Source organism: Acartia tonsa, chromosome 5, assembly GCF_053477335.1.
Source record: "Acartia tonsa isolate MP-2025a chromosome 5, ASM5347733v1, whole genome shotgun sequence".
NCBI lineage: Eukaryota > Metazoa > Arthropoda > Copepoda > Calanoida > Acartiidae > Acartia > Acartia tonsa.
The window spans coordinates 26,702,776-26,729,230 of NC_137264.1; the positions used below are offsets into that span (position 1 = coordinate 26,702,776).

Genomic DNA, 26,455 nt, shown 5'->3' on the forward strand with positions numbered 1-26,455 from the left:
TTAGATATGAGATCATTACTATTGCGTATTAAGATTTAACATTTTAAATAGGTAAGTAGCAGACATTAAAATTAGATTAATCAAAAGAATTTTGTCTGGATATTCTAGATTCTTCCACTAACTCCATATTATTGTGTTCTTTCATGATTTGTCTCTTATTATTAGGATAGTTGTTTTTCCAAGCATCGACCAGAACAACTGTTGAATGAAACCTAAATAATTAGTTGATGTCGAACTAAATTTTTGACTCTCTAAAATCTAACTACAAAATATTTCAACATATTATTGGCGTTATGAGTCACAAGTACGATGCATGTTTAGGTAGAATCCATTGTTAAATAAAGCTGATATAATTAAAAACATGGAATGTAATATAGTAAACTAGCGGCTTCGCCCCTAGCCTCTAGGGGCTTTGCCCCTAGAAAAAAATAATTTTCTGCACCAGCACCAGCAGCACCAGCTGCACCACCTGCACCAGCAGCACCAGCTGCACCAGCAGCACCAGGAGTATTTTTTTGGGGGGGGTAAATTTTCATTTTTGGGGGGGTTGGGGGTGTCCCACCCCCCAAGAAAATAGCTTAAAACCACCACAGGACCAGTAGGTATATTCCCTGAAGAGTAGAGCCCATTCGGTTCAGCGGTTACCGAGATCTTAAGCTTCAGACGGACAGACGGACAGACGGACAGACAGACGGACAGACATCGTTCTACTTTGTATTATAGATTACCTTTTCATTTAAAACTTTGTGATATTTTGAACAAAAAACTAATCAAATAATAAAGGCCCGTTGAAAACTTTTTATTGTGAACGTAAACAAAGGAAAAGTTAAGAGCAACAAGTTGAATAATATTTAAACTAAATTGTATTATTAATTCATAAAACTTTACAAAGTTGTCATAGAATATAAAAAGTAAGGGACAAGTTGTTTTATAGTGAGAAAATAGTGGGAGGCAACATACGACGATGATGACGCAATTAGAGAGAAACTTTAGGCCCATGAATGCCTATCAGGAATGCAAGGTACACAAAAATATTTTTTTTCATTAAAATTTCATATTTTTAAAGTCATTTGTTCATCACACTTGGAGAAAAAATATCATATTTTCTCTAACATTTCCCTTTCTTCAGGTTTAAAAAAAAAATTTAAAAAGAAGGCGTCTTAACTTCTTTTGCTTTTTATTTAAGATAGCTAGCCGGTTCTTTTAGTAAGTAATAGATGTAAAATGGTCCATAGAATTCAAATATGCAATCGGTTTTTTTGTAGACCTCTTATTTTTGAAGTAATTTAAGTTTTAAAAAAAAATAATTAAGTCAGTTTTAAGGTACTAAAACGCAACAAAATAAAAGAAGAAAATTGCCAGTATGAACAAAAATAGTAAGATCTTTAATTTGACACCTTACTTTTAAAATTCTGTTGAGTAATTATTGAAAAAATCTATTTTTTTAACTTCGGTTTAATAAAAACTTTAAACCTAAATATTCCCGACCTTTCCCTATGCTCTGCCCACCTTGCACTTGACTTCTCCTGGCACACCCTCACCACCCTCCGTTCTGACCACCTCCCCATCCTCCTCTCCCTCCCTGAAATCAACAGAAACCCCCGCCCTGTCAAAACCTTCCACAACTTCCGTAAAGCAGACTGGGACACCTTCACCCTTGAAACTGAAACCCTCTTTGAAAATCTTCCTGAACCTTCCTCCTGCTCCCAAGGTGAAGCCACTTTCCGCCAAATCCTCCAAACACACAGTCCCTGCTGGCTTCATCAAAAACTACAATCCCTCCCTCCCCCAGTCTGCTAAGCCCCTTATCCAGCAAAGAGACTCCTTAAGAGAAATTAACCCCCATGATCCTCAAATCCAAATCCTCAATGAACAAATTTCCTCAATAGTTAACCAAAAAATGGCAAGAAACCCTTTCCAAATCCGACCATAGAACCAACCCTTCTAAATTCTGGTCCCTCCTCAAATCCCTTTCTGGCAAAAACAATTCCCCTCCCTCCAACCAACCCATTTCCTTCAACAACAAAGTTCACACCTCCCACGCCCACATTGCTGAATCCTTTACCAAACAATTCACCTCTGTCTCCCGCCACACCTCCAACCCTTTCTCCAGAAAAATTTTCCGCAAAATTAGACACCGCCACCGCCTCAACAGAGATTTCCAACCTTTCACCCCTGCCCTTGTCCTTGAAGCCATTAAAAATTCCTCAAACTCATCTGCACTTGGTCCTGATCACCTCATCATCCTCCACCTCAAACACCTTGGTCCAAATGGCAACTCCTACCTTACCAAACTCTTCAACCTCTCCATTTCTGCTGCTAATATCCCTGCCATTTGTAAGCTCTCCAAAATTATTGCCCTCCTCAAACCTGTTAAACCCCCTGACCTTTCCAGTCCTTGAACGCCTCCTTCTCCCATACCTTAAACAATCCCTCTCCACCCACCCCACTCAACATGGCTTCAAACCCCTCCACTCCACCACATCCTCACTCCTTAATCTTTCCTCCTCCATTGCTAACGGTTTCAACCAAAACCTCCCCCCCAGCCGCACAACCGTAGCTTCCATTGACCTTTCCAAAGCCTTTGATTGCATCCCAATCCATCTCCTTCTCCAAAAAATCTCCTCATCAAACCTCCATCCACACATCATCAGATGGCTATCCTGCTACCTGCATGGCAGGATGGCCTTCTGCTCCTACCAAAACACCAACTCCTCCCCCAAAAAACCATCAATTCCCACCTTTCCTTAATCGCTGACTGGGCCTCCACCAATGGCCTCTCCATCGCCCCCAACAAATCCACTGTCACCCTTTTCACTCCTGACCGTAAACACCAATCCAACCTCCATCCTCAAGTCCAAATTAACGGCTCCACACTCCCCCTTGAGAAAACCCCTAAATCCTTGGAGTTACCTTTGACACCTTTTTCAATTTCAGTTCCCATGTCTCCACCATTTCCTCTAAAATTTCCTCCCGCCTCAGAATCCTTAAATGTCTGGCTGGCACCAAATGGGGCCACCAGAACGAGACCCTCCTCACCACCTACAACACCCTCCTCCGCCCCATCACCACCTATGCCTGTCCTGTCTGGTTTCCTAACACCTCCAAAAACAACATTGATAAACTCCAAGTCCTCCAAAACCAAGCCCTCCATATCTGTACTGGTTCCACCAAAAAATCCCCCATTAGCCACCTCCACCAAGAAACTAAAATCAGTACAGAATCACCTCTCCCTTTTATTCTCCCAGTACCTGGCCTCCTCCCTCCGTCCTTCCCACCCATCCTTCCCCAATGTCACAACCCCTCCTGGTCCTAGATCCAAGAAATCCACCCTCCAATCCATGTTCCTACCGACTCTCCAACCATTTCTCACCCCTGAGAACACTCTCCTCCCTGCAAATTACAAATCCACCATCTCCTGACTCCACACCTCTGCAGTTATGTTAATGTCGTGTGGGTGAGTTGCACCTGGAGTGAACAGTCAACTTGTCAACTCAAGGCCAGACTCTTGGTCCTTTACCTCATACCCGTGGTACAGTACATTGCAGACAACCAACCCTTTGATTGCACAATCTTTGTCTGGAGCTCCTAACTGTGCATGGTAGTGAGTTGCACCTGTTTGGGGCCAAGGCATTCCCCCTACTCAAACTCTTTAATGTTGCTGTGCCGAACAGAGCAGGTAGGTACCATATTTAACGTCTTTGGTATGACGCGGATTCGAGTTTGCATCCTTCCCATCATTTCCCTTGACACTTTAATTAGGGCTTGTGGGTAATTTACACTTCAACCTTATGGATGGTGAGTTAAGGTTTCGTGATTTTTGTCACGATATTATTGCGACTTTTAATGCAACCAAGGTACAGGACGTGGCGCTGTTTCAACAACGACACAATGAAGTCACATCAAATCCTAGGGGCTTTTCAGTCAACCTAGTATTTAAGGGTGACTCCCAGTAGATGAACTAACAAACGCTACTAACACACTAGCTAGCTACTACACAATGCTAGTCCACAGGGACTTTTCAAAGCAAAGTTTTTTGATCACTAGTGTACCATGCCAAGGACCACCCATGCATACCTGATTTAGGGCTAAGGCTTCCCCCCTACTCTTCCTCCAAATCTCTAACGCCTGAAAGAGCAGCAGTAGGTACTAATTTTTACATCTTTAGTATTGATGCGGTCTGGGGACTCGAACCCGACACCTCCCCAACAGATAAGCGGACGTTAAACCACTGAGCCATATCTGCGGGTAAACCTCTGCAGTTACCCAAGCCATCAATTCCTATCCCCCTAATCCTGTCCTTAACCACGCCCCTCCCAACATCAACCCCTCTGAGATCCAACTTCCTAGGCACTACAGAACCATCCTTTCCCAATTGAGATCCAACTATTGTCCTAAGCTCCAAAGTTACCTGCATTCTATCAATGCTTCTCTTTCACCCAACTGCCCATCCTGCCCCAACAATCCTACCCCTGAGTTGAGTTTTTAAATAGCTTAAAATGAGAATACACGGCCTCCCTCAAAAAAGAGTATGGGGGCCCGCCCATACTCTTTTTTACTCCCCACTCCCCCACCTCTCTTTTAAAGGCAGACGATAGGGAAATCAAAGAGGGAGGTGTGAACAAGAAGCAAGGGATATGAATAGGGAGAAAAGGGGTAAGCATTCAACAGTTGCCAACTAGAAATTACATTTTTCTAATAATGTAAAAGGATGTGGTATTAAAATATTACTCGTAAGATATAATAGTAAAAGAAAGCTAGAAAGATTATAAAAAATATTAGAAATCTTATTTTCATTTTTAGTTGGCAACCATTACTGGTATTAATGACACCTTCCCCTTTTCTCCCTGTGTATATCGCTTGCTCCTTGCGTTCATCTCCCTTCTCTCTTTCCCAATCAACATGTAATGTGTCCCAGCACGCTTGCCTGCCTGTCGCAAGAAACTGGCCCGACACACCTGCCTGCTTGGCAAGAATATAAGACGGCATGTTTGACTATCCCTTTTCTTGCTGTTCAAATCCCTTGCTCCTTGTCTCCACCTCCCTTCTCCGTTTCCCTATTCTCTGCCTCTAAAAAGAGATGGGGGGTTGAGGGGAGTAAAAAAGAGTATGGGGGGCCCCATACTCTTTTTTGGGGGGGGCAGTGTATCATCATTTTAAGCTATTTAAAAACTCCTCTCTGAAACTGTCCAACACCTCTTTTCCTGCCCTAATAACCCCACCAACCTTACTCCCATTGACCTCTGGCATAATCCCACCCTTGTAGCTGCCTTCCTATCATCACACCCAAGTTTCACCAGCCTTCCTCATCTTCAGCGCCCCCCTCCAGAGCCCCCTCCATAAGCCTCCCCTCCCCCACCTACTGATGACAAACCGGACACGAAAATAGACTATGAGCAGCCAATACAACAACAACAACAACCTAAATATTTTCTCAGACATAAAAAATATAGGTTCATATATACCTTTAGAATCAGAAAAAAATTATGAATCCATTCTAAGCAAAATTGAAAAAGTTTTATAAAACTATAATAAAAAATATCAGTTTATTTTAAGAATCATAATTTTTGGCTTTAAAGGGTTGACTTGAACAAAACCTAAACAAATGTACATACACTGTAACAGATATTTTTTAAACACAAGAAATAATAATGCATTTTTAACTGCATTGTTTTGAAGTTTATAAACAGACTGAAGCATATTTGTTCATACTTTTTCATTCTTTACATGTTATGTAAGTATCACTATTTATATTGTAGTATCTATTGTATATATTGTATGAACATTATCCTTTTTTTTGTCAATTCTATTGGTTAAGTTTTGAGGTGAAGCTTCCTGATTCGTCAATTTTTGAGATTTTTGATTGGCTAGTTTAATAGTTAGAATTAAGTGTTGCCTGTAAAAATATAATATTTTAGGCCATTTTTATTTTTTAAAGTTTTTACTTTTTTTCAATTTTGCTTAGAATGGATTCATAATATTTTTCTTGTATTCATTCGAATCCGGTGGATAGGAACTGGTTCTCATCTATACGAAAAAACTATGTCTAGCATCATATTATATCCAGCTTTCTACGAATATAAAAATGTACAATCATGAGTTTAAAACCAGTTCTTTAGCCCATGCCTTCAGCACCTCGGGGCTGGAAAAAACTGGTTTTATTCTTATAATTGTACATTCTATATCCCCGGAAAGCTGATTATAATACGATGCGAGAAATAATTATTCTGATTCTAAAGGTATATATGAACCCATATTGTTTTTGTCTGTTTGAGAAAATATTAAGGTTTAAAGTTTTTATTAAACCGAGGTTAAAAAAATAGATTTTTTCAATAATTACTCAACAGAATTTTAAAAGTAAGGTGTCAAATTAAAGATCTTACTATTTTTGTTCATAATGGCATTTTTCTTCTTTTATTTTATTGCGTTTTAGTACCTTTAAACCGACTTAATTATTTTTTTAAAAAACTTAAATTACTTCAAAAATAAGAGGTCTACATAAAAACCGATTGAATATATAAATTCTATGGACAATTTTACATCTACTACTTACTAAAAGAACCGGCTAGCTATCTTAAATAATTCATTCTTAAAAGTTAATGTTGAATTTAAATAATTTTTAATTGAATAGATTTTATTTTTGATGCTTAAGAAATAAAATGTAATTTTTAGTAGTATACAATTGAATATGAAGAGGTTAAAAATAGTTCCTACTGCTAATATGTCAGGTGCGCGAAATAAATAGTGCCCAGAATTCCAGTATAAAACAAAAACTCATAATTCTCTTATTTTTGCTTCAAATTGGGTAAAATCTTTTGGGTTGGATCACTAATTACCCCAAATTTTGGTATCTTTCAAAAAAAACGGCGGCATGATCGCCGCTCCCGCCGTTAATCGCCATTTTTTGCCGCCAAAAAAACAACATTATCTCAAATGATTCCAAATTGCCTAATTCGGCGAGAAATGCAAAAAAAATTTGGCGGCGGCGGCTGAAAACGGCAGGCCCATCGCGGTTTTTTCAAAGGTACCAAAAATTGGTGTGATTAGTGAAAACCAAAACGATTTTTGTCCAATATCTTAACAGCACAGGAGAAGCACTGAATTTAAGATATAGAGAATTTGAAAATGAAATCCCCCTACAGGGTTAGTTATAAGGAGAAATCTTTTTGATAAAAATAACATGGTCTCAAATGATACTAAATTGCCTAATTCAGCGAGAAATGCAATAAAAAATTTTTGGTGGTGGCGGCCTTGAACGGCGGTTCCGCCGCAGTTTTTTTTTAAAGTTACCAAAACTTGGGGTGATTGGTGACACAACCCAAAAGATTTTACCCAATTATCTCTAAAACTAAGGGAGTAGCGCCCAAAATAAAATTGTTGGTATGTCGTGTTTCAAGTCACCACATTTACCCCCCCCCCCCCTAAATAAATTATCAATGAAATACTTATATATCAATTGATTTGTTTCAGGGAGGCAGGGGACATTGGGCTGTTTATTACACTAGTCCCCAAAGCTTTATAATAACGTTTTATTATCCATTGGTTTAGTAACATTAGGGGCTTTTAATGAATTTTAATTTTTTTAAAAGTGTCCAAACATTATAACCACTAACTGTAATCTACAGAAGGGGTAATTTTATGTATTATCGTTGGATAAGTTCATCATTTTATCGGCCATTAACTTATCACGCTTCGTTTTTTTTATGAATAAGTTGGGGTACAATGTTTGGCACTTTCGATATAAGTAAATGATAATAAAAAACCCATAGAATGCGATAATAACTTCAGAAAAATCGAAGAAAATAGTTTTCATACTTAATTAACGTTTTTAAGACTTTCTTCAAAAAGTTTAGATAAGAAGCCTTTAAAAGTCGTCTATGATTTTGTCAGGGATAAAAATTTAACTTTCAAATAAGAATTACAACATATTTTTTTTAATTAGTACACAGTAAAATTTAGAACATTTTATTGATTAGTATATTTTTTAAAATGTGAAGTAGAAACCTGAATATTTTATCATGAAAATTGTGTTATGATTTGATTGTCTTCTAGATGACAAGAAAATAAATACTGACAGTACTTGTTGGTTCTTTAAAAAAAATTAGGTAGATTACTTTCAGAACCCCTCTTTTTGCAACATTATTTCAATAGAACAGAGCCGTAGTCTTAATGTACTCAATATCTAGACAGCCAACCATTGTTTTAGATTTGTTCAATTTTTTAACTTCTGATAAAAACAGAATTAATGGTATTTTTGTAAATATTATACCTCCAAAAAATGGCTATACTTCCTAATCATATATTGTGTGATATTTAAGAGGAATTATTTTGATATAATGTCATTAAAATATTCGTTGAAAAAAGTGCTATTCTAGCTTATACTTCACATTTTAATGTGTATGATGATTCAAATAAAAGATAATGAAGATTTATATTATATTTAATTGTTAAAATTATAAAGAAAAACCTGGAAACAGTAAAAAACTGACTTTATTTTATTGACGCAGGGAAAATTTTGTCAAATATTTGAATAAAAAACAATATAAAACAAAATGAATTATTTTTAATGTAGTCACATAGGCTTAATGAGTTTAGGAAATTTTTCATTTACTAATCATGTCAGTTAAACCCTATTACACAGAATACAGTGTAAAAAGATGTTCTCGTTTGAAGGGGGATGTGGAAAATAACCATTTGGGCAGGGGGGGGGGGGTTACTCGAGAACCCTTAGAGCTAGAGGGAGCTAATTTTGGATATAGGCTTCTATGGGGCCAAAGTTACTTTTAAAATTATCGTCGACCCCCCACCCCCCCCAAAAAATTTTTTTTTTTTGGGGGGGGCGGGTGGATTATACTATAGGGTGTTTCTCATAAACGACTTGAGATAAATGGAGCAAACCTTGGGATAGAAGTTTTGTAGGCCTATATTTGATTTTAGAATTATTGTTGACCACCCACCCACCCCCAAACCCCTAATTTGGGGGGGGGGGGCGGGTGGATTATACTGTAGGGTGTTTCTCATAAACGACTTGAGATAAATGGAAACCTTAGGATACAAGTTTTGTAGGCCTATATTTGATTTTAGAATAATCAGTGACCACCAACCCACCCCCAAACCCCTAATTTTTTTTGGGGGGGCCGGGTGGATTATACTATAGGGTGTTTCTCATAAACGACTTGAGATAAATAAGCAAACCTTAGGATACAAGTTTTGTAGGCCTATATTTGATTTTAGAATTGGTGACCACCCACCCACCCCCAAACCCCTAATTTGGGGGGGGGGGGGGCGGGAAGATTATACTATAGGGTGTTTCTCATAAACAACTTAAGATAAATGGAGCAAACCTTAGGATACAAGTTTTTTGATTTTAGAATTATCAGTGACCACCCACCCACCCCCAACCCCTAATTTGGGGGGGTGGGTGGGTGGATTATACTATAGGGTGAAAAAAATAACATGGTCTCAAATGATTCCAAATTGCCTAATTCGGTGAGAAATGCAATAAAAAATTTTTTTTTGGTGGAGGCGGAAAACGGCGGCGGACGTCACCAAAAAAATTTTTTTATTGCATTTCTCGCCGAGTTAGACAATTTGGAATCATTTGAGAACATGTTATTTTTTTCAAAAATTTTTCCCCTTGCAAGCCGTTTTTTTTAAAGATACTAACAGTTGGGGTAATTAGTGACCCATCCCAAAAGATTTCATCCAATTATCTCTAAAACTTAGGGAGTAGCACCCAAAATAAAATTGCTGGTATGTCGTGTGACAAGTCACCACATTTCCACCCCCCCCCCCCCACTTATCTAATACCTAATATTCTAAGTGTTTTATTTTTGGTGCTACTCCCTTAGTTTTAGAGATAATTGGATGAAATCTTTTGGGCTGGATCACTAATTACCCCAACTATTGGTATCTTAAAAAAAAAAAACGTTGGTGGGACCGCCGCTCCCACCACCCGCCGCCGTGTTCCGCCGCCACAAAAAAAATTTTTTTTATTGCATTTCTCACCGAATTAGGCAATTTGAAATCATTTGAGACCATGTTATTTTAATCAAAATTTTTTTTTAAAGATACCAATAGTTGGGGTAATTAGTAACCCAGCCCAAAAGATTTCATCCAATTATCTCTAAAACTAAGGGAGTAGCACTAATTACCCCAACTATTGGTATCTTAAAAAAAAAAAAAAGCGGGACCGCCGCTCCCGCCGCCGTTTTCCACCACCACCAAAAAATTTTTTTTATTGCATTTCTCGCCGAATTAGGCAATTTGAAATCATTTAAGACCATGTTATTTTTTTCAAAATTTTTATTTAAAGATACCAATAGTTGGGGTAATTAGTAACCAAGCCCAAAAGATTTCATCCAATTATCTCTAAAACTAAGGGAGTAGCACCCAAAATAAAATTGCTGGTTTGTTGTGTGACAAGTCACCACATTCCCCCCCCCCCCTATCTAATACCTAATATTCTAAGTGTTTTATTTTGGGTGCTACTCCCTTAGTTTTAGAGATAATTGGATGAAATCTTTTGGGCTGGATCACTAATTACCCCAACTATTAGTATTGCTTGCAAGGGGAAAAATTTTTGAAAAAATAACATGGTCTCAAATGATTCCAAATTGCCTAATTCGGCGAGAAATGCAATAAAAAATTTTTTTTGGTGGCGGCGGAAAACGGCGGCGGGAGCGGCGGTCCCGCTTTTTTTTTTTTTAAAGATACCAATAGTTGGGGTAATTAGTGACCCAGCCCAAAAGATTTCATCCAATTATTTCTAAAACTAAGGGAGTAGCACCCAAAATAAAACACTTAGAATATTAGGTATTAGATAAGGGGGGGGGGGAAATGTGGTGTCTCGTCACACGACATACCAGCAATTTTATTTTGGGTGCTACTCCCTTAGTTTTAGAGATAATTGGATGAAATCTTTTGGGCTGGATCACTAATTACCCCAACTATGGGTATTGCTTGCAAGGGGAAAAATTTTTGTAAAAAATAACATGGTCTCAAATGATTCCAAATTGCCTAATTCGGCGAGAAATGCAATAAAATTTTTTTTTGGTGGCGGCGGAAAACGGCGGCGGTCCCGCCGTTGGTTTTTTAGATACCAATAGTTGGGGTAATTAGTGACCCAGCCCAAAAGATTTCATCCAATTATCTCTAAAACTAAGGAAGTAGCACCCAAAATAAAACACTTAGAATATTAGGTATTAGATAAGGGGGGGGGGGAAAATGTGGTGACTCGTCACATGACATACCAGCAATTTTATTTTGGGTGCTACTCCCTTAGTTTTAGAGATAATTGGATGAAATCTTTTGGACTGGGTCACTAATTACCCCAACTATTGGTATCTTTTAAAAAAAACGGCGGATGGACCGCCGCTCCCGCCGCCCGCCGCCGCCACCAAAAAAATTTTTTTTAATGCATTTCTTGCCGAATTAGGCAATTTGGAATCATTTGAGACCATGTTATTTTTTTCAAAATTTTTTCCCGTTACAAGCAACCCTGCACTGAATTTAAGATATACCAATAGTTGGGGTAATTAGTGACCCAGCCCAAAAGATTTCATCCAAAATCGGATGCAAGGGGAAAAATTTTTGAAAAAAATAACATGGTCTCAAATGATTCCAAATTGCCTAATTCGGCGAGAAATGCAATAAAAATTTTTTTTTGGTGGCGGCGGGCTTGGGAGCGGCGGTCCCGCCGCCGTTTTTTTTAGGGATACCAATAGTTAGGGTAATTAGTGATCCAGCCCAAAAGATTTCATCCAATTATCTCTAAAACTAAGGGAGTAGCACCAAAAATAAAACACTTAGAATATTAGGTATTTGATAAGGGGGGGGGGGGAGAAATGTGGTGACTCGTCACACGACATACCAGCAATTTTATTTTGGGTGCTACTCCCTTAGTTTTAGAGATAATTGGATGAAATCTTTTGGGCTGGGTCACTAATTACCCCAACTATTGGTATCTTTAAAAGAAAAAAACGGCGGGACCGCCGCTCCCGCCGCCGTTTTCTGCTGCCACCAAAAATAATTTTTTATTGCATTTCTCGCCGAATTAGGCAATTTGGAATCATTTGAGACCATGTTATTTTTTTCAAAAAATTTTCCCCTTGCAAGCAATACCAATAGTTGGGGTAATTAGTGATCCAGCCCAAAAGATTTCATCCAATTATCTCTAAAACTAAGGGAGTAGCACCCAAAATAAAACACTTAGAATATTAGGTATTAGATAAGGGGGGGGGGGGAAATGTGGTGACTCGTCACACGACAAACCAGCAATTTTATTTTGGGTTCTACTCCCTTAGTTTTAGAGATAATTGAATGAAATCTTTTGGGCTGGGTCACTAATTACCCCAACTATTGGTTTCTTTAAAAAAAAATTGAAAAAAATAACATGGTCTCAAATGATTTCAAATTGCCTAATTCGGCGAGAAATGCAATAAAAATTTTCTTTTTGGTAGCGGCAGAAAACGGCGGCGGGCGGCGGGAACGGCGGTCCCGCCGCCGTTTTTTTTAAAGATACCAATAGTTGGGGTAATTAGTGACCCATCCCAAAAGATTTCATCCAATTATCTCTAAAACTAAGAGAGTAGCACCCAAAATAAAACACAAAATAAAACACAGGGGGGGAAATGTGGTGACTCGTCACAGGACATACCAGCAATTTTATTTTGGGTGCTACTCCCTTAGTTTTAGAGATAATTGGATGAAATCTTTTGGGATGGGTCACTAATTACCCCAACTATTGGTATCTTTAAAAAAAACGGCGGCGGGACCGCCGCTCCCGCCGCCGTTTTCCGCCGCCACCAAAAAAAAAATTTTTATTGCATTTCTTGCCGAATTAGGCAATTTGGAATCATCTGAGACCATGTTATTTTTTTCACCCTATAGTATAATCCACCCCCCCCCCTAAATTAGGGGTTGGGGGTGGGTGGGTGGTCACTGATAATTCTAAAAACAAATAAAGGCCTACAAAACTTGTATCCTAAGGTTTTCTCCATTTATCTCAAGTCGTTTATGAGAAACACCCTATAGTATAATCCACCCGCCCCCCCCCCCCAAATTAGGGGTTTGGGGGTGGGTGGGTGGTCACCAATTCTAAAAAAAAAAATATAGGCCTACAAAACTTGTATCCTAAGGTTTGCTCCATTTATCTCAAGTCGTTTATGAGAAACACCCTATAGTATAATCCACCCGCCCCCCTCCCCAAAAAAAATTAGGGGTTTGGGGGTGGGTGGGTGGTCACTGATAATTCTAAAATCAAATATAGGCCTACAAAACTTGTATCCTAAGGTTTGCTCCATTTATCTCAAGTCGTTTATGAGAAACACCCTATAGTATAATCCACCCCCCCCCCCCAAATTAGGGGTTTGGGGGTGGGTGGGTGGTCAACGATAATTCTAAAATCAAATATAGGCCTACAAAACTTGTATCCTAAGGTTTGCTCCATTTATCTCAAGTCGTTTATGAGAAACACCCTATAGTATAATCCACCCGCCCCCCCCCCAAAAAAAAAAAATTGGGGGGGGGGGGGGGTGGGGGGTCGACGATAATTTTAAAAGTAACTTTGGCCCCATAGAAGCTTATATCCAAAATTAGCTCCCTCTAGCTCTAAGGGTTCTCAAGTAACCCCCCCCCCCCCTGCCCAAATGGTTATTTTCCACATCCCCCTTTTAAGTAATTTCAAATGCATTTTAATACCTTTTAATGATTTATTTTTTGAAACATCATTTTATAAAATGTTATTGATTTTTGAAGTTATATGTTAGAATGTTTTTAAATTTTATTAACATTTTGTTTTAAATGTAGAAAATTGGTAATTCTAAACATTCAAAAAATGATTTTATTAAATTTTCATCACTTAAATTGCATGTTTGATGAAATTTTCAACTGATAATTCAAGAAAAATCTTTAAGTTTTATTATATTTTACTTTGAATTGTTAAAAAAAAAATATTATTGTCAAAAAAGGAGAAGTTATGCTTTCCTCAAAAAAAGACCTAAAACATGAAAATCAACACGTGTAATGAGAATTTTTTTCTATCAGGCTTAATTTTCAGTAATTATTGATATTTTTTGTAAAAATGATTTTATATAAAAAGTTTTAAAATTCGATTTAAGTAGTGGTGCTAAAAAAGGTTGCGAACTTTTGCAATTTTCTTGCAAAAAATTTTTTCTCAGATTTAAAAATAGCAAAGGGTGTTATTAGACGTACTTACAGATACAATTGCTAAGTCATTTCGGCCTAACACTAAAATAAAGTTCTTACATCTGAGGGTGGAACAGTGTTATCCCTTTAGATCCCTGAATTTGTTGACATTAATAACTATGAAAAGGAAACATGTTAATAACATTTTGTTATATAACCAATTTACTGCACTTTTTCATTTAAAAAATTGACCTGTTATTGCTGTGCTACTTACAGACAAAACAATCCTTGTTTAAAAATAAAAGCAAATATATCACAAATCACCCCAAAGGCGCTAAAAACTTTAATCCAAAGACCTTGCAATCAAAGGATTGATTGTCTGCAATAGGGCCTTTATCAGGATGGAAGGGGACATTGGGCTGTTTATCACTCTACTCCCATATAATAACATTTTCTTGTTTGTTTATTAAGTTGAGTGTCATAACTTTACAACCAATTATTGTAATCTACAGAAGGGTAAGTTTGTGTATAATTATTGGTAATTTACATCAATTTATCTGTCATTCTCTTATCCCTTTAGATCCCTAGGCCTTCATACATTTATTAACAAATTTGCCCAAATCTTTTAGTTTCTTTACACGTTTGCTTAACTCATTTATTTCTTTAGGGCGTGCATATGGGGTGAAATAGGTTTTAGTTTTATCAAATTGAAACATTTAAGATATTATTCATTTGATTTAAAAACAATGGTAATTGATTAGAAGCAACAGATTCGATTACATAGCTTAAAAAAATATTCCTTGGCGTTTTCATGTGGGGCCTCCCCCCACACTCCGGGGGTAGGGGGCGAGGATATCCTTAAAGCAATAAGAATAAGGGATTGTATAAAAAAATTGCATAGAGAACTATAAATATCACGATAAAATGATTTGTAAAAAAAAGTTATTTTAATTTGTCTTTTTTGTATAAAATGGGTCCGACCGCTTCCACACAATTGCGAAAAAAAGTTTCAGCTAACGATGCCGCCATTGAAACCAACGGGATTCATTCACTGAGTGCCTTGGTCAAACATGTGTAAAGGTCTGATATGCGGCATCGTTAGCTGAAAAAAGATCAAACTATTTGAAGTTGAGAGTATCATAACAAAATATTATAATTCCTGATTCTTAAAGAGGGAATGCTTTGACATCAATTTTTTCATTTGAAACTTTGAAAATTGAATTTCGGGACTTTCCTTCTAGGGGCTAGTGGAGCGAAAGACCCCCCCAAACACTAAAAATATAAGATCTAAGCTTATTTTTAGAGATATCAACCTGATTTTTTTAATGAAAACTTTTTAAAAATAACTGAACTTAGTAATCATTACACATTTCATTTTGGGACTTTCCTTCTAGGGGCTTGTGGAGCAAGAGACCCCCCAAAACTAAGAACAGGAGTTCTGAGCTTATTTTTGAAGATATCAACCTGATTTTTTTAAAGAAATCTTTTTCAGACTGGCCAGCCAATTTTGAAAATAAAAAACGTACATAACGTACACAAAAAAATACGTTACGTACATAAAAAAAGTAAAAAAACGTACAAAAACGTACATTCCTAATAAAAATAAATTAAATAATTTCCTAGTTATCTATTATCAATACATTTAAGTCTACTAGCGGCTACCTGTAAAGGAAAACCATAGCGGACTGACAAGATATCCTATTACTCTATTTAAAAGAACTAACGTCTACGCTCCTAAAGGCCTCTAGGGGCACTTGAGGAAGGGAGAGTTGAATTCAATAACCCAATTTTTTTATTTTAGATTTAAAAAGAAAAAGTAAAAAAACATGGATGACAACATAAATAAGTAGCGAAGCTCAAAGAGTCAAAAGTTATATATAGACATCTGGAAAAAAAATTAACTTAAAATCAGTGAGCAATTAAAATTTATTTTTGGGGGGAGGAGGTAATTTTTTTCTAAAGTCGATTTCTCTTGGGAGGGTGGATGGTGATACTCTTCCCCAAAATAGTTATAAAACTTTCAAAAACCTATGAGAAGCTATCCTGTTAAGGAGAACCATATCGGTTCAGTGTTAGCGAGATCCTTTGGTACAAACAAACAGACATCCTGTTATTACGTACAAAGTTTATCCTATTATAAGGACCAGCGACTACGCCCTTGGAGGTCTCTAGAGGAACTTGATTAGGGGGGGAGTTGAATCCAAAAACCCATTTTTTTATTTTTCATTTAAAAATAAAAACTAAAAAACAAGGATGACAACATCCTTAAGTAGCGTAGCTAAAAAGTTATGGATGGAGATCTGGGAAAATAAATAAAATATAGAGTAGTGTCATAAAAAATAAGCATTTAACTTATTTTAATAAATCATTAAACCTTTTTAAAAATATATATTAACAACGTGAAAATCTAGGAATAAATTCAGCCCCCCAACCAATAAGCAAATCTCAATGAAACTTAGTGGAAGTATTAAGAATGAAAACTTATACAATCCCTGAAAATTACAACCGCCTTCAAGAATATGAGTAGAGAAAATCACAAAAACCTATACATCTAGGAATCGATCTAGCACTGCAACAAATAGACAAACCTTAAAGAAACTTTTTGAAAATATGTAGAACGTGAATTTATTTATTTCCTGAAAATTTCAGCCGTCTATCTTGAATAGAAGTCGAGAAAACCATGAAAACTTGAAAATCTAGGAATAGATCTAGCACCCCAACCAAAAGGCAAATCTCAATGAAAATATGTAGAATGTGAACTTATTTAATCAAAAAAACAGGAGCCGAGAAAATCACGTTTCTCCGATAGCATAACGGACTGACAAAGTGATTATAGAGTAGCTTTGCTAATAAATTTTTTAGTGAGGGAGGGGGGAGTAGACCACCCCCTTTTTTATTTCAATTTTAAAAAGAAAGAAAAAATAGGGGAAGGGTGGTGATTTTTTTCTAAGAGTGATTTCTCTTGGGAGGGTGGTTGTACCCTCTCACAGGACCTATGAGAAGCTACCCTGTAAAGGAGAACCATATCAGTTTAGCGGTTAGCGAGAACCTTCGGTACAAATAAACTGACAGACAGACATACATCCTGTTATTACGTACTGAGTATATTCTATTATACAAAGTAGTAAGTTTTTTTGTCTGATGCTTAAGATTTTCATTTCTGAACCGATTAATTACTCAATTTCAGGGAAACTTCACACAGTTACCGAGATGGTTTTAGGCTATTTTTCTACCATTTTGAATACAGGTTCTCGAAGGGATATGGAAGGACAGAGAAAATAGCCTACAACCTCACAAAGATTATGTCGGTTCAGCAGTTAGCGAGATTCTACGCTACAGGAAAAAAAAGGATATATAGGATATACATGAACCTAGTAATAGTGTCTAACTTTTTATCTTTGTGACGTAACAAAAATCCATCTATTTTTTAGGGGTTTCCTTTCCCACCTCCCCTCTCATCCTTCGATTTTTTAAAGTCACAAAGATAAAAAGTTAGACACTATTACTAGGTTCGATATACATACAATAAGATATAGGGTTATTTTGTCTAATGCTAAAGATCTCAGAAAATACTAGTCTTTAATACAAACTAAATCAAACAGATTGGGTTCTAATCTTCAGGGAATATATCTACTGGTCCTGTGGTGGTTTTAGGCTATTTTCTTGGAGTGTGGAAAAACCCACCCCTCCAAAAAAACATCAACCACCCCTCAATTTATTTTTGTAAACTAATGCAAATAAGCGGGGTGGGGGAACCCCCACCGCACCCTGGGGCGAAATCTAAATGAAAAAAATCATCACAATCTTTTTTTTCGTTTTTTTGGACAAATTTCGAACAAACGATTCTATAAAGGAGGGGAAGAAGCCTCTAGAGGCCAGGGGCGAAGCCGCTAATCCTAGTAGTAAGTAAAAAGCTTTAAGTGTCCCTCCCCTCAAGACAATAGCTTAAAACCATCACAGGACTATTAGGTATATTCCCTGAAGAGTAGAGTCCAATAGGTTCATTGGTTACTGAGATCTTAAGCTTCTGATAGACAGACGGACAAGGAGACGGACAGACATCATTCTACTTTGTATTATAGATAATATACTATTTTTGTAATACTTTTTGTACAAATACAAATACATATACATATACAAATACTTTTATAGGTACTTATATTTGATTCTTACTCTTTAATAAATGAAAATACAAAAAAATAAGACTTTTTAATCCTAAACTGATCACCTTATGATATATTGGAAAATTTACCTAAGTATATATATAAAGAATTTGAAAAAAAATTTCGTAAATCTTTTAAAGGGGTAAGTAGTTGCTTAAACTTGAGTTTAGTCAACTGCATATCTTTTTCTGTTCAATAGTTTCAACTAAATCTATAGAACATATATTTCAAATCCATAAATTTAAACTATAAGTTCTAATAACATAATTTACCTAATTTACCTACATATTTTTGTTCTATGAAAATTTAAGATAATATTGAATTTATTTAATATAATACACCTATGGTTTTTGTTAAAATTTTCGTACAAAACATACAAATTACTTTTCTGCTAATATTTGATTCTTATTATTTAAAAAAAAACGTAAAACGTACAAAAATACAAATTTCAAAATACGTTACGTACACATATCAAAATAACGTCCAGAACGTACACAGATTCGATGCGTAACGTACAAAACGTACAAAACGTACACTCTGGCCAGTCTGCTTTTTTAAAATAACTGAACTATGTAACCATTGCACATTTCATTTTAGGACTTTCCTTCTAGGGGCTTGTGGAGCAAAAGACCCTCAAAACTAAGAATAGGAGTTCTGAGCTTATTTTTAAAGATATCAACCTAATTTTTTTATAGAAACTTTTTTTAAAATAACTGATCTAAGTGACCATTGCACATTTCATTTTTGGAACTTTCCTTTTAGAGGCTTGTGGAGCAAGAGACCCCCCAAAACTAAAAAAATATGATTCTGAGCTTATTTTTAAAGATATTAACCTGATTTTTTTTCAAAGAAAACATTTTTAACATAATTGAACTAAGTAACCATTACACATTTTATTTTGGGGCTTTACTTCTAGGGGCTTGTGGAGCAAAAGACCTCCAAAACTAAAAATATTAGTTCTGAGCTTATTTTTAAAGATATCAACTAGATTTTTAAAGAAAACTTTATTAAAATAACTTATCTAAGTAACTATTACACATTTGATTTTGGGACTTTCCTTCTAGCGGCTTGTGGAGCAAAAGACTCTAAAAAACTAAAAAAAAGAAGTTATGAGCTTATTTTGAAAAATATCAACCTGATTTTTAAAAAATCTGTTGTGGCTACATAGTTCAGTTATGTGAAAAAAGTTTTCCTCAAAAAACCAGGTTGATATCTTTAAAAATAAGCTCAGAAATAATATTTTAGTTTTTAGGGGTCTTTTGCCCCACTAGCCCCTAGAAAGAAAGTCCCAAAATTAAATCTGTAAAGGTTACTTAGTTCGGTTATTTTAAAAAAGTTCTTAAAAAAAATCCTTTTTATAGTTTTGGGGGGTCTTTTGCTCCACAAGCCCCTAGAAAAAAAGTCCCAAAATTAAAATGTGTAATGGTCACTTAGATCAATTTATTTTTTTAAAGTTTTCTTTTAAAAAAATCAGGATGACACCTTTAAAAATAAGCTCAGAACTCCTATTCTTAGTTTTGGGGGGTCTCTTGCTCCATAAGCCCCTAGAAGGAAAGTCCCAAAATGAAATGTGTTTTGGTTACTTAGATCAGTTATTTTTAAAAGTTTTCTTAAGAAAAATCAGGTTGATATCTTTAAAAATAAGCTTAGAACTCCTATTTTCAGTTTTGTGGGGTCTTTTGCTCCACAATCCCCCTAGATGGAAAGTTACAAAATGAAATGTTTAATGGTTACTTAGTTCAGATATATTTTAAAAGTTTTCTTTAAAGGACGCCTGCAAGAAATAACACGCTTTAACTGCTAAAAGACTGCCACAAGAAGACCCAATACCCCAAATTATAAGCCTTCAGCTTCAATAACAAAAAAGTTCTAGGCATTTCAAAATAGCATTTTATGTACAATGGAATTTTTGAAAGATTTCCAATGCTCATAAAAGAAAAAACAATATTAAATTACGTTGCCTAGACATAAAATTATAACCTTATCTTTGTCAGAAACTTAGATTGCCTGTAACTGATTACATTTTTACAATAAAAACACCACATTTCATAGTCAAAATCTATGAAAAAAATTCGATTTAAATTGCATTTTTAAACGAAAATCATAGCGGAAACAAAGGGGTAAACTAATACAAGCTTAGCTGTGATTGGTTGTTAAGCTGATTCAGCCTTCTGATTGGCTACAGTACATTCAGTACAACGCAAGTAAAACTTAATTTTTTTTAATGATTTTGACTATAAAAATGGTATTTTTATTGTAAAAATATAATTAGTTACTGGAAACCTAAATTTATGACAAAAATAAGCTTATAATTTTGTTTCTAGGCCACGTAGTTTAATTTTAAAGTTTTCAACATGAGCATTGCAATTCTTTCAAAATTTTCATTGTACATAAAATGTCATTTTAAAATGCCTAGAACTTTTTTGTTATAGGCAGTCTTTCAGCAGTTAAAGCGTGGTATTTCTTGCAGGCTTCCTTTAATAAAAATCAGGTTGATATCTTCAAAAATAAGCTCAGAACTCCTATTTCTAGTTTTGGGGGGTCTTTTGCTCCACAAGCCCCTAGAAGTAAAGTCCCAAAATTAAAATGTGTAATGGTCACTTAGATCAATTTATTTTTTAAAATGTTTTCTTTAAAAAAATCAGGTTGATATCTTCAAAAATAAGCTCAGAACTCCTATTTTTAGTTTGGGGGGGTCTCTTGCTCCACAAGCCCCTAGAAGGAAAGTCCCAAAATGAATGGTGTAATGGTCTTAAAATGTTTTCTTTAAAAAATCAGGTTGATATCTTCAAAAATAAGCTCAGAACTCCTATTTTTAGTTTTGGGGGGGTCTCTTGCTCCACAAGCCCCTAGAAGGAAAGTCCCAAAATGAAATGTGTAATGGTTACTTAGTTCAGTTAGTTTTAAAAAGTTTTCTTCAAAAAAAATCAGGTTGATAATTTTAAAATTAAGCTCAGAACTCGTATTTTTAGTTTTGGGGGGCCTCTTGCTCCACAAGACCCTAGAAGGAAAGTCCCAAAATGAAATGTGTAATGGTTACTTAGTTCAGTTATTTTTAAAAAGTTTTCTTCAAAAAAAATCAGGTTGATAACTTCAAAAATAAGCTCAGAACTCCTATTTTTAGTTTTGGGGGTCTCTTGCTCCACAAGCCCCTAGAAGGAAAGTCCCAAAATGAAATGAATAATGGTTACTTAGTTCAGTTAGTTTTAAAAAGTTTTCTTCAAAAAAAATCAGGTTGATAACTTTAAAATTAAGCTCAGAACTCGTATTTTTAGTTTTGGGGGGCCTCTTGCTCCACAAGACCCTAGAAGGAACGTCCCAAAATGAAATGTGTAATGGTTACTAAGTTCAGTCATTTTTAAAAAGTTTTCATTAAAAAAATCAGGTTGATATCTCTAAAAATAAGCTCAGAACTCATATTTTTAGTGTTTTGGGGGGTCTTTTGCTCCACTAGCCCCTAGAAGGAAAGTACCAAAATTCAATTTTCAAAGTTATCCGTGTACATCCAGTCATATAAGAGATTTTACAAAAAGAATTAGGTTGATAACTATAAAAACAAGCCCACACGTCCCTCCCAAAATTTGATACTGAATTTCATTTCCTATAAGTGTACAAACTCCCCCCCCCCCCCCCTTGATATTTTCACCTCTAGCTTTGGGAATCCTTCTCAAATATGACAAAGATTAACCTAAAACTTTAAAATTGGTCAATATTTAAAAATGCATTGCGGCTGGGCACATAGTGAGGTGGTTCGAGCATCGCATCCCATTACATGCGGATGATGCTCTGGATTCTCAAAATGATCACTTCAAAATCGATGGAGAATCCCACCCTTAAGTGGTAATTAAGTTAATTGTATACTTTTATGCTAGACTGCTAAACTCTATTCTAAACTGACCTGAAGAATATTGAAAGTGGCATGATCAGTCTCTGAAGAATTACCCAATTAAAAGGTCCAAAGAATTTAGCTTCTGTCCTAAACAAAAAAATTAAGGTTGAACAAAGAATATACTTAGAAACAATGGGTACCGGGGCTCGAGTCCAAATTATAAGATTAACTACTGGGCGGAGGAGGGGGGGCTAGATGTAACACTTTTTGACTCAAACTAACTGTCAAATTAAGTCTATAAAGAGTTAAAGTATATAAAAATAAATAGTTAAAGTATTGTAATTTGGCATGACAGTTTCTTAACAGAGGTACAATGTGGAACTATTTTTGGGACTTAATTATAGAGATGCACCTTTATTACATTGTACTTTGTTGTCCTATGAATCAGTATTCTAAAAAAATAGTTTTCATGAAAACTGCTGACTTTTTAAAACTAAAATAATACAGTTTTTGTCTTTTTTCAGCATGACTGAAAGACAGACAGGCAGAAAAATAATTTATAGAGAAGATGCACATATATAAAAGGAATCTTCACTAAAAATTCAGCTGTCTATCTTCAATAGCAGCCGAGAAACACACAAATCATGTTTTTAATGGACGTACTGACTTTCTAGTAACAATGATAGAATTGCCACTCTTTGTAAATTGTCAGTGCTGCCAATAAAACATGAATTTTTAAATATTTAAAGTCTTTTACGTATTATTATTAGTAGCGAAGCTACTCTATAATTCACTTTGTCCGTCCGTCAGTCAGTCCGTCAGTCAGTCCGTCAGTCCGTAACGCTATGGGGGAAATGGGATTTACTCAGCTCCTATAAAAGATAGAATGCTGAAATTTTTTGACAACATTCCCATTATTAAGGAGCACAATTGACCATAAAACATCATTTGCGGTCGGACCGATTTTTAGCAGGTTTTAGGCTATTTTTATATTTTTCACATTTTTCTCCATATCATCAGTGTTTATGGTCCGATTTTCAAAATTTTTTCAGTTACAGATATCAAAATTAAATTTCCTGTCGTTTAAAGAAACAATCATGAAGGCCAGATTGCCTTTTTAGCAGGTTTTAGGCTATTTTCATATTTTTCACATTTTTCTTCATATCTTCAGTGTATGGTCCGATTTTCAAAATTTTTTTAGTTATAGATATCAAAATTAAATTTCCCGTCTTTTAAAGAAGACAACCATGACGGCCAGACTGCCTTTTCAGCAGGTTTTAGGCTGTTTTTTTTTTATATATTTTAACATTTTTCTCCATATCTTCAGTGTTTATAGTCCGATTTTCAAAATTTCTTCAGTTGTAGATATCAAAATTAAATTTCCCATCTTTAAAGGAAATAACCATGATGGCCAGACTGCCTTTTTGGCAGGTTTTAGGCTATTTATAAATATATTTAACACTTTTTTCCATATCTTCAGTGTATATGGTCCGATTTTCCAAATTTTTAAAGTTTTTAAGGATTTAAAAATTAAATTTTTTGTCGTTTTAAGAAAACAACCATGGCGGCCAGACTGCCTTTTATCAGGTTTTTGGCTATTTTTATATGTTTTACATATTTCCCAAGATCTTTGTTTATTTTGATCCAATTTTCAAACTTTTATGGGATATCAGTATCAAAATAATTTTTCCATTGTTATGAGCATCTTTAATATAATTTACTTTGACCATCGTCATCATACAAAATAAAACAAGGTTTCATATTTATTTTATCCAATAAATCTATTCTTGATTTTAGTAAAAACCTTTTAAATCTACCTGTACGTATTCCCATCTACGATTTTTTGTGCTTCGCTACTTTAGGATGTTGTCATCCTTGTTTTAATTATTTTTTCATATTTTTACTGAAAATTCAAAAAGTGGTTGTGATTTTAAGATTTAAATCTATGGCCACGCGTAGCAAATTTGATTTAAAGATCGCTATTAAGTTAATGGCTATACCTCTGGCAGCGGCAACGGCTACACATTTAAAGATCCAGCTATGAATGAGATGTATTATGACTAGATGTAACATATCTATAATACAAAGTAGCTTAATGTCTGTCCGTCTGAAGCATAAGTTTTCATCCCAATAAATTATTGAGCTTTTTGTAATTTTTAAAAATTTAAATCTTTTAAAAGTTGTCGCACATATAGGAATTATATAAAATTTACAGAGGAGAGTTTTCAAGAGATGAAATTTATCATATGTTTTTATTTCAAGACAAGAAATGCCGCGACAGAAAAACAATTTCGCGGCATTTACGCTTAAAATACAAACGATGACATAGTATTTCGAATTCATTTTATTATATACTAGCGGTTACGCCCCCTAGAAGCCTCTAGGGGCACTTAAGTTAGGAGGGGGAAAAGTTGAACTCATCCCATATTAAATTTGAGTTTCAAAAAAATAAAAATAAATATTTTTGGGGGATTGTAGGGTGAAAACACCCTCCCCAAAAATAGTTCAAAACCTCCTCAGGACCTATAAGAAGCTTCACTGTAAAAGAGAACAATATCGGTTCAGAGTTTATTGAGATCCTTCGGGACAAACAAAAAACGCTTACTACTTTATATAATAGGATTATTATGCACAGTATTCGCACGCTGTTTGGATTGGTAACTGAATGTAACTGATTGATTTAAATGCAGACAACTTAAGGAAAAAACAAGGATGACAACATCCATAAGTAGCGAAGCACAAAAAATAAAATCATAGATGGTAATACGTACAAGTAAATTTAAAGTGTATTTATTAATTGATTTATTGGACAAAATAAACACGAAACCCTGTTTTATTTTGTATAATGATGACGGTCAAAGTAAATTACATAAAAGATGCTCATAGCAATGGGAAAAATTATTTTGATAATGATATCCCAAAAAAGTTTTAAAATTGGACCAAAAACGCCAAAGATATGGGGAAATATGTAAAAAATATAAAGATTGTAAAAACCTGCTAAAAGGCAGTCTGACCGCCATGCTTGTTTTCTTTAACGACAGGAAATTTAATTTTTAAATCCCCAACTTAAAAAAAAATTGGAAAATTGGACTATATACATCAAAGATATGGAAAAATTTAAAAATAGCCAAAAACCTGCAAAAAGGAAGTCTGACCGTCATGGTTGTTTTTTTTAAACAACAGGAAATTTAATTTTGATATGTATAACTGAAAAAATTTTGGAAATTGTACCATAAACACCAAAGATATGGAGAAAAATGTGAAAAATACAAAAATAGCCTAAAACCTGCTGAAAGGCAGTCTGACTGTCATAGTTGTTTTCTTTAAAGAACAGGAAATTTAATTTTGATATGTATAACTAAAAGAATTTTGGAAATCGGACCATGAACACCAAAGATATGGAAAAATATGTGAAAAATACAAAAATAGCCTGACGGACGGACTGACGGACGGACGGACAAAGTGAATTATAGAGTAGCTTCGCTACTAAAAACATATATTTTTATCTCGTGAACACCCAGCCCATTTTCTGTTACAATTGTCGCAAAAATAGGTATTCTATACTACTTAGATTAGAGGCATTACCTATAGTTTAGGTTACAAGTAACACCCAAGCCCTCCAACCGGCCCCTCCCCCTAGCCCTCTTGGGGCACAAAAACCCTAACCTTAGGTTTCTAAATAACCTTTTGATAAAATTTAGGCTAAAGCTTTTGTTAGGATAATAACTAACTTTTTATTTAGGAGTCCCCTGCCCCCCTAAACCCCACTTTTACAGTCTTCCGGGGGCTCTAACACCTTTAAAATGGACGTAATCTTTTTTTTGATTTTAAAATTTACTTACAAGATAATAACTTTTTAAAACATGGTATTATCCTCTTAGGAAATTTTTCTCAAAAGAAGTTGTATCAACTTTTTTTTTTATAGCTAGCCGGTTCTTTAGTAAGTAGTAGATGTAAAATTTTTCATAGAATTCAAATATGCAATCGGTTTTTTTGTAGACCTCTTATTTTTTAAGTAATTTAAGTTTTTAAAAAAAATAATTAAGTCGGTTTTAAGGTACTAAAACGCAACAAAATAAAAGAAGAAAATGGTCAGTAAGAACAAAAATAGTAAGATCTTTAATTTGACACCTTACTTTTAAAATTCTGTTGAGTAATTATTGAAAAAATCTATTTTTTTAACCTCGGTATAATAAAAACTTTAGACCTAAATATTTTCTCAAACAGACATAAAAAACATGGGTTCATATATACCATTAGAATCAGAAAAATATTACGAATCCATTGTAAGCAAAATTGAAAAAAATTAAAAAAT

General features: G+C 35.1%; 1 protein-coding gene across 3 annotated transcripts in view; it reads right to left on the reverse strand.

The window, feature by feature from the left end:
* LOC145319158 (proton channel OtopLc-like) overlaps positions 1-26,455 on the reverse strand; it is an 84,284-nt gene continuing 57,829 nt past the window's right edge. For all 3 annotated transcript variants that reach the window (XM_080161063.1, XM_080161062.1, XM_080161061.1), the window contains 2 exons: positions 22,210-22,287; positions 1-212 (listed from right to left, as the gene is read on the reverse strand). In XM_080161063.1, the coding sequence (XP_080017189.1) occupies positions 77-212; positions 22,210-22,287 (214 nt within the window). In that variant the 3' untranslated portion in view covers positions 1-76. The remainder of the gene's footprint in view (positions 213-22,209; positions 22,288-26,455) is intronic.